Source organism: Danio rerio, chromosome 4 (assembly GCF_049306965.1).
Source record: "Danio rerio strain Tuebingen ecotype United States chromosome 4, GRCz12tu, whole genome shotgun sequence".
NCBI classification, from domain to species: Eukaryota; Metazoa; Chordata; class Actinopteri; order Cypriniformes; family Danionidae; genus Danio; species Danio rerio.
In genome coordinates this window covers 70968504-70984233 of record NC_133179.1, presented here as the reverse complement: position 1 = coordinate 70984233, position 15730 = coordinate 70968504, and the positions used below count along the sequence as shown (strand labels likewise).

The window sequence follows — 15730 nt, the reverse complement described above, 5'->3', positions numbered from 1 at the left end:
CTGTTTAATTATTCATACTTTTTTTTAACTTAGTCCCTTTATTAATCTGGGATCGCCACAGCGGAATGAACCATCAACTTATGCAGCATATCCCTGCTGAAAAATCCAGCTTAAACCAGCCTAGGCTGGTTGGCTGGTTTTAGCTGGTTGACCAGCCTGGTTTTAGAGGGGTTTTGGCCATTTCCAGGCTGGTTTCCACCCATTTCCAGCCTGGTCCTAGCTGGTCAGGCTGGAAAAAGACCAGCCAAATCCAGCCAAAACCAGCTCAACCAGCCTGGTTGAAGCTGGATATAGCTGGTTTTGGCTGGACTCCCAGCTTGGCTAGGCTGATCAAGCTGGTTTAAGCTGGTCATCTCCCAGCCTGACCAGCTAAGACCAGGCTGGAAACCAGCCTGGAAGTGGCCAAAACCCCTCTAAAACCAGGCTAGTCGACCAGCTAAAACCAGCCTAGGCTGGTTTAAGCTGGATTTTTCAGCAGGGATGTTTTACGCAGTGCATGCCCTTCCAGCTGCAACCCATCACTGGGGAACACACATACACTCTCATTCACACACATACACTACGGACAGTTTTAGCTTACCCAATTCACCTGTACCGCATGTCTTTGGACTTGAAACCGGAGGACATGCAAACTACACACCGAAATGCCAACTGACCCTTCCGAGGCTTAACCCAGCGACCTTCTTGCTGTGAGGCGACAGCACTACCTACTGCGCCACTGCGTCGCCAGTTACTGTTAAATTAGACACTAACATAGAAATACAGTCTGCATGATGTTTCAAGCTGTCAAGTCTTACAGGTCTCAAACACGATTCCTGGAGGGCCTGGAGTTTTGTTCCAACCCTAATCAAACACAGCTGATCCAACTAATCAAGACTAATTGAGATTATCATGCAGGTGTGAGTCGGAGCTAAACTATGCAGAGCTGCGGCCCTCCAGGAATTGAGTTTGAGAGCATTGGGTGAAGTCATAGCTTAAGTCACAAGCCTTGAGGTTTGGTCCACTGGAGCGTTTCAAAGGACACAACACTACAACGCTTGGAACGGATTGTTGCCCACAGCCTTTTTTAAAATTTACATCATATTACATATGCGGTGGTGCTGTCGCCTTACAGCAAGAAGGTCGCTGGTTCGAGCCTTGGCTGGGTCAGTTGGCATTTCTGTCTGGAGTTTGCATGTTCTCTCCGTGTTGGCGTGGGTTTCCCTCACAGAGGAAAATGACGTACAGGTGAATTGGGTAAGCTAAATTGTCTGTAGTGTGTGTGTGGGTGTTTCCCAGTGATGGGTTGCAGGTGGAAGCGCATCTGCTGCGTTAAACATATGCTGGATAAGTTAGCGGTTCACTCCACTGTGGCAACCCCAGATTAATAAAGGGACTAAGCCGAAAAGAAAATGAATGGATGAATGTTACATATGCAGCCACCCTTACTTCTGCTGCATTCACACCAGACGCGGTACGTGCGTCAAGCATGAGTGATTTACATGTTAAGTCAATGCAAACGCGCGAATGGCGTGGAGTGAATGATGCGAATTGCGCGAATGACACGGTACGAATAGTGCAACACGCGCGAGGCGAATTGAGCGTTTTGCCCGTTTGACGCGCTTAACGAGCGTTTCGCGTGAATCTCTCGAGTTCGAAAATCTGAACTTCAGCAGACATTCGCGCCGCGTTAACCAATCAGAAGCTTGCTCTTGTGGGGGCGTGATTGTGACGTAGAAGCTGTTGATGGTGTCCCGGGGGAAATCCTCCAGGGGACACCGACAACAAGTCATCAAACTGGGCTCGGCTCAGTCAGAAGTCTCCGTGATCCAGGTTCAGTTTCTGGAGGAGTTTATGAGCTCACAGAGCTGGATGCAGCTCTGAAAGGATGTAGTGGACTCAGACACGACCCTAAACGTATCGACGCTGTTTTTCAGCCTTCATAAAGCACATAAACACTGTTATTTCCTTCATAAAATCCATGTTAGCCATTTAGCAACGAAGCTACAGTCACCGGGCAGACAGAAGCCCCGCCCATCACGCGAATCCGCGTCTGTTCTTAAGTTAATTTGACGCGCGAATGAAGCGGATTTCACGCGGCAATTTACGCGCTAACAGACGCGGTTCTGCGTCTGGTGTAAACACAGCATAAAGCCTTTCCATAAAGACAGGTGAGCTGATAGAATAACGCTGCGGTCATATTGTTGGCACATTCGCTTCATCTGGAGTTTTGAGTGGGGGTGAAAAAGTTCACCATACATTACATCAAAACAGCGAAAATCTAATAAACGTCTAAAATTAGCCCAAAATTACTAGTCGTCAAACAGACAGACTTCACACTTGTTCCTGATTTTTTCCTGTGTATTTGATGACTAGTCTAGTTTTGGGGCTATTCTTATACGTTCACTGACAGCCCAAATTTACAATAGTATCTGGATGCAGCCTTTATGATGCAAGCTGAGACTGCATCCCTCAGCGATGCAATGTCAGACACAATGCACACAAATGGAGCGAGTGACATCCCTGCGACGGGTACGGTTAGGTGAGCCCATTAAAAAGCATTGGATGCAGCTCAGATTGCACTGCATCTCTCCAAATTTCACCTTGTTTTAGCCAACACATCTATGTTTAGACGTCTATGAGACATCTATTAGACTTATTTTTAACAAAATGGTTGCTGGGTGCATCCAATAAGCGCACATTCATTTCTTCTTCAGAACAGGATGCGTGCAGTCTATGTGCACCTCATGATGTTCGTGCCTCACATGCGCTTTCCGTTGGTTTGGCACTACTTAGGTTGTCAATAGATTGAAAAGAAACACTGATCTCTAAAAGGTAGCAAAAGCGATGAGGGTTTGTGTGAGGTGTTTAAAAGATGTTCGCAACTCTGATTTCTAAATGGAAAGATGCTTTAGTCACATCGTTTTGTGTCTGCGATCAAATGAACTATACTCTGAAAGCCTGTGCACATAATAAACACACAAAAATGCATGAGGATACACAGGAACTCACTGCAACTGAAGTGCGGAAGTGGTAGGAGGCACGGCGATGGTTTGCCACTGCCAATGTCCACTTATGTATGTAGCCCTGTGACAAAAGGAGAGAGAACGGAACGAAATACCAAAGTCAGTTTTACACAAGCGACAAAAAACTCTGCAACAAATAAATGTTATTTTTATTCTGCAAAAATTATTATGCAAAGTATACTCTACGTTCATACCTTTTAAACTATCAACATATGAAATTACATATTTTTTATGAATTGCTAAAACACATTTCTGCAAAGGGGCACTCATATTTTTGAAACCATAAAGGGATTCGCTTTAAAAAATGTAACTTTTTTTGACTGTTTACTCTCCCTTTTATTGTTGGACGAAGAAAAAAAAAGATTTAAACAAGCGCAGGGTGGGTAATTGATGACAGAATATTCAGTATTGGCGAATGAATGAACGAATGAATGAACAATAGCAAAGTGTGGTCAAAAAACACAATTCCTAGATCCCTGCGCTAAAGGTTCAATTTCTAAATTATTTAATATAAGTGTTAATCTGCAGTTTTCTTCTGATAATTTACGGTAGTGGTGGTAAGTTCGGATCATTTTACTGACTCGGAACTTTGAGTCTTGTTCATCGAGATGAACGAATCTTTTTTCGAGTCATTTCGTTCATTTGGTTCAATTTGCCAAAATATTATTCAAATGTTACGAATTGCTTCCAAACACATCTACAACTAGCCCAAAAGCTTGATCACACGACAAATATGTCATAACTAGAATACTATAAGAAGGAGAAAATAATACTTCAATGTTTACCTGCTCTTTTGTCTATGAAGGTATTGTTGTCTGTTTGCTCAGCTCACCTCTTCACGTCTTCAAATGTCAGGGGTTCATTCACGTTACACTGACAGTCACATATAATCTTAATCAATGCACAGTCTAAGCCGATAGGAGCCATGATCGTTCGTTCATCATGTGACAGAATAACTCAAATCCGAGGACTCGAGAGATGAACGGTTCAATTCTTTTTCCGGCTCTGAACGCATATGATTGGCCCGTGATGAACGAGTGACTCAGACCCGATAGAGGACTCGAGAGGTGAGCGGATTGATTCTTTTTCCGACTCTAAACTCATATGATTGGCTTCTGCCAATGTGATGAAGACTTGAAATTATCGGCACTACCTGCACAAATGTGCGCACGCGTGGATTTACGAATCACTCCCTGAGAGGACTCGTGGTTCCCGAGTCATATTGAAGATTCGTTCAAAATGAACGAATCGTTCATGAACGACCCATCACTAATTAACGGACCATCTGGTCTCAAGACATTGGAATTGACATTGCCGAGGAGACATGGAAAGCGGTCTTAGCCTGCACAGGGTGAACTCAATCTGTGCAGGCTAATACAATGCAAGGTAGTGCATAGAGCTCATTGGTCCAAGAGCAGGCTAGCTCACATCAACCCGTCTATAGACCCCGAGTGCGACAGGTGTCATTCTGGTACAGCTACTTTATTCCATATGTTTTGGTCCTGTCCTTCCCTGCTTTCTTTTTGGAGACAAATGTTCCTCTCACTATCAGCTATTACCACTGTTGATATCCCACCATGTCCAATTATTGGTTTATTTGGGGTTTTTCCGCCCGACCACACTCTACCCTCTCATTTTGTAGACTTTGTAGCCCTCTTAACCCTTCTGGCTAGGCGATTAATTCTTCCGAACTGGAAGAGCCCTCACCCTCCTTCTTACACTTGTTGGATAAGAAATGTTCTTTATTTTATGAAATAATTAGGTACTCTCTTCACCGAACTAGCACTATTTTTATTAAATTGTGGGAACCCCTTTGCAAATATGTCCAAACTCTTCAGCTTGACCCTGCTCCTGCTGATTGAATATGCCCAGCTTTTACGGGAAACTATCTCTGGTCAACACATTGTACACTTGTTTTTTCTGGTATATAAGATTGCACTAGTGTTGTTGTTTTTTATTTATTCATCTATTTATTTTTATTAGTATTTATTTATTTACTATTAATTATTTATTTATTTTTATTATTAATATTCTCTCAAAATACTCTTCAGTGTATTAGCTTATTGTTATATGTTTATGTCTTTGCATATTTTTGTAATGTTTCACAACGTATAAATAAAACATAAAACAATTCCAATACCTCCACCCCTATTATAGTGATGCACATGTCTCGATAACCCAACATATGGACAAAATAAATACTAATAACATTAATATTAGCCCACATAATGAATACTAATAATTTTATAATGGAACCGCATTCCACCAACCAGAAGGTGGCATAAAAGGAGGTAGTAGTTCTTATATTTATGTAGATCACAGGTGTCAATTCCAGTTCCTGGAGGGCCGCAGCTCTGCACAGTTGAGTTTCAACCCTATTAAACACACTTGATCACCTTTTTGAGTCCTTCCATTTTGTTTAAAAAACTACAGGTGCAGCTGCGGTCACAGAGTTTGAGCGAAATTCTGTCGTACGGCGCTGCAAAAAGGAGCGGGATTAAACAAGATGATAGACGTTTAAAAAAAGCGAGCGATTGGTCTTTATTTAAGATTTCTGTCCAGAGAGGTCATGTTTTGATCTTCGATCAGTCTCACGCAGTCAAGTGATGCGATATCACAGGTCAGAGTTCACCAAGCTTAAACTTTGCAATGCAGTGAACTGAGAAACTTGATGCATGAACTTGCGTTCCCGGTCCGACGCATTCGCGTGCGTATGAATGGAAGTCTATGGGGAGCTCAAGTTACATTTACATTTAGTCATTTAGCAGACGCTTTTATCCAAAGCGACTTACAAATGAGGACAAGGAAGCAATTTACACAACTATAAGAGCAACAATGAATAAGTGCTGTAGGCAAGTTTCAGGTCTGTAAAGTGTAAACGCAGAATATTAGTAATGTAAGTTTTTTTTTTTTTTTTGTAGTACAGTTAGCGGTGGAGCCAGAGAGGCAATTGCAGATTAGGAAGGAAAGTGAAGACTAAATAGTTGAGTTTTTAGTCGTTTCTTGAAGACAGCGAGTGCCGTTCTGATGCAGTTAGGGAGTTCATTACACCAACTGGGCAGATTGAATGCGAGAGTTCGGGAAAGTGATTTCTTCCCTCTTTGGGATGGAACCATGAGGCGACGTTCATTCACAGAACGCAAGTTTCTGGAGGGCACATACATCTGCAGAAGTGAGAGCAGATAAGAAGGAGCAAAGCCGGAGGTCGCTTTGTAAGCAAACATCAGAGCTTTGAATTCGATGCAAGCAGCAACTGGCAGCCAGTGCAAACGGATGAGCAGCAGAGTGACATGTGCTCTTTTAGGTTCATTAAAGTGTGTTGGAGCAGGGCTGGAACTAAACTGGGCAAAGCTGCGACCCTCCAGGAACTGGATTTGACACCTGTGATGTAGACAATAACACTTTATCACATTGAACTCTGGATTTTTTTTTAGATTTAAATATGTTTGTATACTGCTGTACATCCCTGTGTGTTTGATAAGCAATGTGTATGCCTTTTTGGACCCACAGCTGTTATTTGCTCAATGACATGTGCAAGTGTGTGTGTGTGGTTGTGCGCGTGCGCTCTCCTCACTTAAAATATGCGTGTGCACTTGGATGGGTTAAAAGTAGAGGACCAATTTCTAGTATGGGTAAAAGCACACTTGACAAGACTCACTTTTTTTTTTTAAACACCTCCTTTTTAGAACAGCACACACACATGGTTGCATAAAAAGGCACAAATGTATATGCTATTGCTATTTAAACAACGAAACATGACAATGATACCTTTACCTGGATGAAAATAACACTCGCATCACGCCTGGAACCGCATTGTGCCGATCTGAGGTCTTTGCCATCAATATAGGCAATGGAAAAACCCTCTGGTCAGACAGATACAGCCTTGACAACTTGAGTTTTGTGTGTAACTTTTGCTGTTCGTGGTTAGCGTTGTGCATCACAAGAGCATAATGAGTGACAATGTGCTAAGAAACATGAGAGCAGACACTTGTGTATGGTTTTGCAGAAAGAGTGGGTTTAGACAATTGAGAATTTGGTTCAGAGAATGGGGTTCGGGTGTCCTAGCTATCAAATCTGATTTACGCTTCTCATCTATTTTTCCAGTGCATACCTGTGTGTTGAGAGCAGCGTCTGACTCTGGGCCGTTGTAGTCGAGTACTGAAGAGCACTGTTCACTTTCATCACGTGAACACAGCCGGATCACCAGCAGCTCAGGTGTGCTACTCGGACAGAAGGAAAATCAGTGAGGATATGATGCACACATACCTATTAAAACCCTAATATATGTCTGTCGTCCACTATTATCTATTAATGCGGTGCACTTCTTCATACAGTGTTCTCCAAAACAGTGACCAAATTCGCATATTGAAGATACAGACATTCAAATCTTGCTGTTTGGCTGCGTCCGAAACCGCCTACTACTCAGTAGGTACTGCATTTGAATTTTAACGTACTACTCGGCTGTTAGTAAAGTACGCTCTATACAGTATGATTGTGAAAAGTATGAATGGAATTCGGACGTACTACATCCGCCACTTTGTCATGGTCATGTGATCTACCTGCGTCAGTTGCGTCGCCTCACTTCCATTCATGAATTCTCTCACAGGGCATTATGGGATAGCGCAGCGTGCATGGGATGCGCACTTCAGAATCTCGCCGGAAGTAGTAAGTCATCCGGGTACGTCTCACATACCGATTTTCGAATTCTATGAATTCGGACATACTACTCGGCTCGCATACTGATTTTAGCGTACTATATAGTATGGAGGTATGCGGTTTCGGACGCAGCCTTTGTCTCACTTCCTCCTAAATGGATTATTCTGATGTCACCTCATACTACAGTTTCTCATCAAATCTTCCGACCAATCGAGTGCTCTCTAGTGTCCAGGACACTTCTCATTTGCTTTTCCGTTGATGCGCTTGAGCTTAACCACTCAACGACAGAGCTGTAATCAAAACCAAATGCCATTGGCAGATTTTTTAAAAGGGAGGAGCTACTGTGTGTCTTCATGTTTCAGTGGAGATTGTCAAACATTTATTTAAAAAGTACAAATTCTAAAGCAAACTTAACCTATAGTGGACTTTAAAACTGCACTTTGGAGTAAGGAAAATGCACACAATGGAGTTTTTGCATGTTTAATGAGTTACATAAATTCCTTCACACATTGTGTACATCATTTGAAAAGGAATTCCAAAGTGACGGAAACCCACAGATAAGAGGTTTTCCAGATCAACACCATCCTTTCAGCGATAGCTAGAGAAGTTAATCGTTCTACGTCTGCCATATCTAGGATATATTGTTTTAAGAGATCACACTTATATTGTTTGACAAATGTTAGCAGGTTTGGCGTGCTGTCCTGGGAGAGAACCCTGAGCTCGAAGATAGTTGAGCCCAGGGCTCCCGCCTGGTCAATAGAGCATGTAAGGGGAGTACGAGATCAGGTGGTTCATGAGAGCTCCCCGTAGTAAAGGAGGATAAGGGGTGGATGAGGGGTTTCTTCGGAAAACGAAGGTGAGGGAGTAGTTCTAGCTAGGCTACTTACAGTGAGTTTGGATTAATCTGATTGGCTAACTCATGAATGTAGGTGCGTGACCAGCTGCAGTCAATCATATCACGTGCTCCTCTCGAAATTAGTTTGTGAAACTTCACTTATATATTGCACATACAGTTGAAGTCAGAATTATTAGCCCCCTGTTTACTTTCCCCCAATTTCTGTTTAACCGAAAGATTGTTTCAACACATTTATAATCATAACAGTTTTAATAACTCATCTCTAATAACTGATTTCTTTTATATTTGCCATGATGACAGTACATAATATTTGACTAGATATTGTTCAAATGTTTAGCTTAAAATGACATTTAAAGGCTTAACTAGGTTAATTGGGGGGGGGGGGGGGCACCTATTAAGGGGGGAGCGAGACATTGAGGCGTGCACTCGAGTAACTTATGATGCAGATTTTCATGCGTTTACTATTTAATTGGATGGACATTTTTTTAGTTTCATGCCTTACCCCAGGGGTCACCAATCTTGGTCCTGGAGGGCCGGTGTCCCTGCAGGGTTTAGCTCCAACTTGCTTCAACACACCTGCCTGGATGTTTCAAGTATACCTATAAGACCTTGATTAGCTTCTTCAGGTGTGTTTGATTAGAGTTGGAACTAAAATCTGTAGGGCACCGGCCCTCCAGGAACAAGTTTGGTGACCCCTGCCTTACCTAAATAATAAAAATACATATAAATACATTTAGGTCATTTACTTTAATCATTACTATTAGACTGTGAAGAGACTTTTAACCAGCACAACAAAAAAAAACCTCTGAAGACAATCACCTACTGCACCTTTAAGACTTTTGTACCCATGTTAAGGTTACGTCAACACTAATCCAAATCAATTTGAAAATGGTGTTTTCGTTTTAAACTCTCAATATCCACAAATTTTCATTTCTTTCCAAAAAAAAAAAAATGCTCATCCGCACTAAAACAGCTGAAAATGCTTTGACACTTTTACCTGCATCATATCGGTCTGCCGTTTATTTACTTTCCATCTTTTTGAACATCTCTGGACGACAGTTCCATGAGAGGCAATATGGAGCATCCGAAACCTCTAGCTGCGTCCCAAATGGCACACTATACACTATGCACTCATGCACTATGTACTTATGCACTTACACACTCAACAGGATAGTACATGTATGTAGTGCTGTCCCAAATGGCTCACTAATGTTTTTTTACTAAACGGAAATTCAAACCTTTTCCCTGATGACGTTTGACAGTTGCCAAATCAGTGAAATAAACGACCGAATTATCAAATAATACCTGCTGTGAGTATTGCCGCATTCACCATCGGGAGGCGATATAATCACTCTCGTAGGAGAATTTTGCTTTCTCCATCCAAAATAAATAAAGTTATCCAACATGTGCGTCCGATAGCTCTGCCCTTTCCGCTACATAAGCAAACCTGCGGTCGTTGAGTGTGTGAAGTGTCCATCATTACACACTTCATTTTAGCGGCTGAATGAGTGCATCATCCGGGTAATTAAAGTACACTTATTATTTTAAGAGTTTTCAGTGTGAACACACTACTTACACTATTTATACTACAAAATGGCGTAGAATAGTGCATAAGTATGCGATTTGGGACGCAGCTTCTGCTTTACGTCATCCACCATGTTAGGTGAATTGGTCACATGACTAAAATACATCATTTTTAAAAGCCTCCATTTTCAAATGTAATCGTTTTGGACAGCAAAAAGGTATGTTTTGTTTCCTAAAAAAACGAAGGCAAAAATGGACAACAAATGCTCACTAATGGAGTTCACACTGCACCCTTTTAGTTCTATTTTTAGGAAAAAACATCAACAACTTCCTGAAATCCGAGGCAAAGCAGTGCGTGAGTGAGAAAACGTAAGTATTTTACGTTTTGCCAGTTTAGTGGCTAATTCGTACGAAATGGTACGATTTTAAAAAGGAGGCGTGGCACCTGACCCCACCCCTAACCCCAACCGTCATTGGGTGATGAGCAAATCGTACTAAATTGTACGAATTAGATCGTACGAATTCATACGAATTAGCCGCTAAATGAAAAAGTTACGAATTGCCGTGAGATTGTGTTGGTTCTGACTGACAAATACAGTCAACAAGAGTGCGAGATAGAAGGCGGCAGAATGTTCAAAGATGAGTTGTTTCCCTCTCACTTCACATGTGTGTTGGGTTTTAAAATCTACTGTAGTTTGCGAACCAGACAGACAGAGTTGAAGAGTCCTTTACTTACTTCATTTGGAGAGTTATGGGCATGTTGGGCGGGATGTGTTTGCTGAGTGGAATATAGTAGGTGTGGTTTCCCTTCCTGCAAAACATGGACAGCAGTCAATTCGTTATAGAGCATTCTGAGGTACGACAAAAGAAGAAATCCACATTCATTTTAAACCCTTTTGTACAGAGAAGCGCAGACCAATGAGATTCCTTTCGAATTATAATGTCTGCCAAGGGCACACAATCTCTGGAAGCAACGAGGAATCAAGTTAATTAATCTGTAGATTAATAAATAAAGCTCTAGTCCTAATGTGTGCATTACCCTCGCGGCACATGTCAACAGAAATACAGGTTTGACTTGACCAAGAAACAATGTGTGCTTTCACACTAGCAGTACTGATGTGCACATGGGGCTGCTTGACATCAGAGTTTGGTTTGTTTGGCTAGTCTAAACAAGATTTTCTGACCTCAGGTGCCCGAGTCTACCTGAAAGGGGTGGTCTTTAATGGCACTTTGAAAACGAAACTACATTTTAAAGTTCAAACTGTGAAGCTACTGAGGTTCAGATCTAAAAATCACTGTGTTGACACAGTCCGAAGGTGGTAGGAAAGGAGATGTCAATCGAACACTGGTACAAACCCAAAGTGAAAGCAACCTTATGCTACGTTCACACCAAACGCGGATGAAGCATCAAGAGCGGGAAGTTTACATGTTACGTCAACGCAAAGGCGCGAATAGACATCCTGCGGCACGAGTTGAGCGTTTTGCGTGTTTGACGTGCGAATCGCACAAATTGCTCGAGTTGGAAAATCTGAACTTCAATCGGCATTCACGTCACGTTAACCAATCATGAGCTTGCTCTTGTATGGGCGTGATTATGACGTAGTTGGTGTCCCAAGTGGAAATTCTATTGCCGACACTGGACAACAGCTCATCAAACTGGGCCTTGCTCAGTATGAAGCGCCGCTGATCATCCAGGTATAGCTTTTTTTAGGAGTTGATGAATTCACAGAGCTGGGTGCACCTCTGAAAGGATCTAGTGGACTCTGACAAGGTGCAGAACGAATCTACGCTGTTATTCAGCCTTCCTAAAGCACATAAAGCACAGCTAACCTCTCAATAAAATCCATATTAGCCATTTAGCAATGAAGCTAGAGTTACCGGGCAGACAGAAACCCCACCCATGAAGCGAATCTGCATCTATTGTGAAGTGAACTTGACGCATGAATTAAGCAAATTTGACATACGAATGTAGTTGATTTGACGTGCAAATGAAGCGAGTAAACTCAAAATATTCAATCATCTATTCACGCGCAAATAGTGCGATGTGTTCACCCGTGCTGCATCTGGTGTGAACACAGCATTAGAGGTGTTTTAAGCTCTCAATACAGATGACAATGCCAAATGCAAGAAGGCTGAGGTGAACGCTTGAGGGATGAAGGTGAAGCACCACTGTAATTTTCACTGGATTAATCCTAGTCTACTCGTCAAGTCACTTTCGTTTACATACCACTTTATACAGTGTAGATTAAGTAAAATATGATTGACAAGGATAAGCAGCAGTATATATTATCACAATAGCATATAGTCACAGCCAGGGCCGGAGCAAGCTGAACTGCCGCTCTAGGCAGAGGACGATCACGCCGCCCTCAACCCCAATGTGAAAACGAAATGACCGGTTATGAAAATGAAGTGAGGTGTCGCGGACCTCTTTTTCGGCGCTCTATGCACGGATATAACTGAGGAAGCGCGGGTGCTGAGGGAGGAAGGGAGGTGTGGCAGACTGGTGGACACCGCCATCTCTATTCTGCCGCCCTATACATGGATATAACTGAGGACGCACGGTGTGCTGAGGGAGGGAGGTGTCGCAGACACTGCGCTCTTTTTTCTGCCGCCCTATGCGCGGATATAACTGAGGATGCGCGGGTGTCGCGGACCTCAATTCTGCCGGCCTATGCGCGGATATAACTGAGGACACGTGGGTGCTGATGGAGGTGACGCTGACGTGGCCCTCTCTGATCCATCGTCTATGCGCGAATATATCTGAGGACGCGGGGGAGATGTCGCGGACATAACTTGGATAAGCAGCAGTATGTATTATCACAATAGCATATAGTCACAGCCAGGGCCGGAGCAAGCTGAACTGCCGCTCTAGGCAGAGGACGATCACGCCGCCCTCAACCCCAATGTGAAAACGAAAGTGACCGGTTATGAAAATGAAGTGAGGTGTCGCGGACCTCTTTTCCGGCGCTCTATGCGCGGATATAACTGAGGAAGCGCGGGTGCTGAGGGAGGGAAGGAGGTGTCGCGGACTGGCGGACACCGCCCTCTCTATTCTGCCGCCCTATACGTGGATATAACCGAGGACGCGCGGGTGCTGAGGGAGGTGATGCTGATGCGGCCCTCTCTATTCTATCGTCTATGCGCGAATATATCTGATGACGCGGGGGAGATGTCGCGGACAAAACTGAGGACGCAGTTGGTAAGGGAGGTGTTGCAGACGCCGCCTTCTCTATACTGCCGCCCTAGGCGGCCGCCTAGGTCGCCTCTATGGACGCGCCGGCCCTGGTCACAGCCATATCACCCTGCAGCCCAAGAGAGGTTACTCACTAAAGCTAAGCAGGGCTGAGCCTGATCAATGCCTGGATGAGAGACCATATGGGAAAACTAGGATGCTGTTGGAAGTGGTGTTAGTGAGGCCAGCAGGGGGCGCTCAACCTGTGGTCTGTGTGAGTCCTTATGCCCCCAGTAAAGTGAAGGGTGCCGTCTTTCAGATGAGATGTTAAAAACTGAGGTCATTAAAAAAAAAAAAAAAACCCATGGCACTTCTCGTAAAGAGTAGGGGTGCAACCCCGGTGTCCTGGCCAAATTTCCCTCCATTGGCCCTTACCAATCATCCCCATCCACTGAATTGGCTCTATGACTTTCTCTCAACTCCACCAACAGCTGGTGGTGAGCGTGGCTGCCGTCCATCATCCAAGTGGAGCTGCACACTTGTGGTGGAGAGGAGTGACCCCCCTCATGATTGTGAAGCACTTTGGGTGCATGGCCATATAAATACACAATATATTACATAATGTAAATCAATAAAAAAAATTTACTATTGTGTAACATACTCAGTATATACAGACCCAGGATCTACATTCCTGCACAGCTCATATCCAGCTTTAATCAAACTCATGTTGGATTTATATCTGTGATTTTGGTCCATGTTCTCTATTGTTGACTAGCTGTCATAAGCTTGTGTTGCAGTCCAGTGTCATCGGCTGTTGTGACTGGTGTTTCCAAACTAAAATGCGAACTTTAGCATTTATAAAATGCTTCTTTTTTATGGGTCGAAGATGGCAGAGTATATCAAGCAAAATTTGTGCCAGTATTTCACAAACAAATCCAGGGTTTTTGCAAATAAACACAGAGGGACCTATCATACACCCGGCACAATAAGGCGCGAGATGTGTTTGCCCCAACGTGTTTCTTTTTTCAGACCAAATTAACCTTAATTTTCCCGTTTTCCACCATATTGTTTAAATAGCAAATTCATTGTGCCACTTTGCGGACTCATGGGTGTTTCGGTCTAGAATGGAGGTGTGTTAAGGGGCATGGTTGGTGTGTTGCTATTTTGTTTATTCATGACAATTTGTTTTTGTACAATGTTATTAATATTATTAGTACTATTTATTACATGCATAGTTATCTATATTTTTTATTAAAAACAAGCTTAGATTTGTCCACCTCTCAGGTTTTAGACCATATGGTGCACAGCATGTGTATTTGGATATAAAGGCTGATTTATACTTCTGCGTCAAACGCCGGCGTATGCTATGGCGCTGACGCATAGCCCTTCGCCGTGGCCGTCGCTGACGTGCACCTCTCAAAAACTGTAACTACACGTCGCAACGACGCGTAGCGCAAGCTCTGTGATTGGTCGGCTTGGTATCGCTGACGAGTCTGGGCGGGACTGAGAGCCGCATGAATGGTGCGAGCCTGATGGAGAGATTGTTTACAAGTGTGGAGTCCCGTGAAGGAGTTCCGGATGGAAAGTTTTGTTTTGTGTTTACCTCATAGTTAAAGTTGTTGCACGTCCGCCGGTTCCTGCCTCAAAATGAGCGAGTTTGAGCCACTTGTACATCCCGGAAGTGTTCAGGAAAACAAAAAAGCAGCGAAGAAACTCGACACAGAGGAACATTTGCACATCACTGCCAACTAGCGTTTCGGAAGTGTTAATGCAGACCAACAGAGACAGCGCAGAAGTATAAATGCACAGCTACGCGCGTTGCATGCGCCGTGGGTTACGCCGGTCACTTGACGCAGAAGTACAAACCAGGCTTAACCCAGTTGTTTGACCATCCTTCGTTATTACTGTACATTTATTCATTTGCTGGAAATCAGAACTAAATTTAGAAATAGTAATGCAACCAATCTTTGTGCTTAACAATCAAAACTAATTATGTAGGCTAATGGATGTCTGTGCATAGCCTACAACACCGTTTCCTTATCCACAAAATAGAGAAAGAGGAAGTGAAAGTAAAGGCTGATTGGAGGAGGCTCATTCTTTATCCTCATGTTTAACCGTTTCTCGCTAGTGAAGCGTTCAGATTTTCCACTTACAAAGTCCGCCATGTAAATAGTAAATGCTCTATGGCACGATGCAACTGACTCTTAAAGAAAATGGGTCATGAGACTCTGATTGGTTTATTCTCAAAACCCACCCATAACTCATTAAGAGAATAGACTCAACACTGTTAGACCAGGGCGCCGTGGCGCCGTGTATTTTTCCATCCATAAAATAGCAAAAGTGGAAATTCAGACACGCCCTTAACGCTTTTACCCCCTGCGCTTAGACATTGCGCCTAGATCGTTAAAATAGAGCCCATTGACTTGACTCACAAAAAGTTGCAAAAACAAGCCCGGTGGATTTAACAAACTTGCTGTGAAATTGTTTTACAAATAAAAATGATATTTTACAAATAAA

At 43.1% G+C, this 15730-nt stretch overlaps 2 protein-coding genes across 4 annotated transcripts in view; both read right to left on the bottom strand.

The window, feature by feature from the left end:
- rab3ip (RAB3A interacting protein (rabin3)) overlaps positions 1-15730 on the bottom strand; it is an 847807-nt gene that overhangs the window by 724720 nt on the left and 107357 nt on the right. The window lies entirely within an intron of this gene.
- Positions 1-15730, bottom strand: part of myrfl (myelin regulatory factor like) — a 51368-nt gene that overhangs the window by 477 nt on the left and 35161 nt on the right. For both annotated transcript variants that reach the window (XM_002667649.8, XM_073948309.1), the window contains 3 exons: positions 10778-10852; positions 7117-7225; positions 2992-3066 (listed from right to left, as the gene is read on the bottom strand). In XM_002667649.8, the coding sequence (XP_002667695.4) occupies positions 2992-3066; positions 7117-7225; positions 10778-10852 (259 nt within the window). The remainder of the gene's footprint in view (positions 1-2991; positions 3067-7116; positions 7226-10777; positions 10853-15730) is intronic.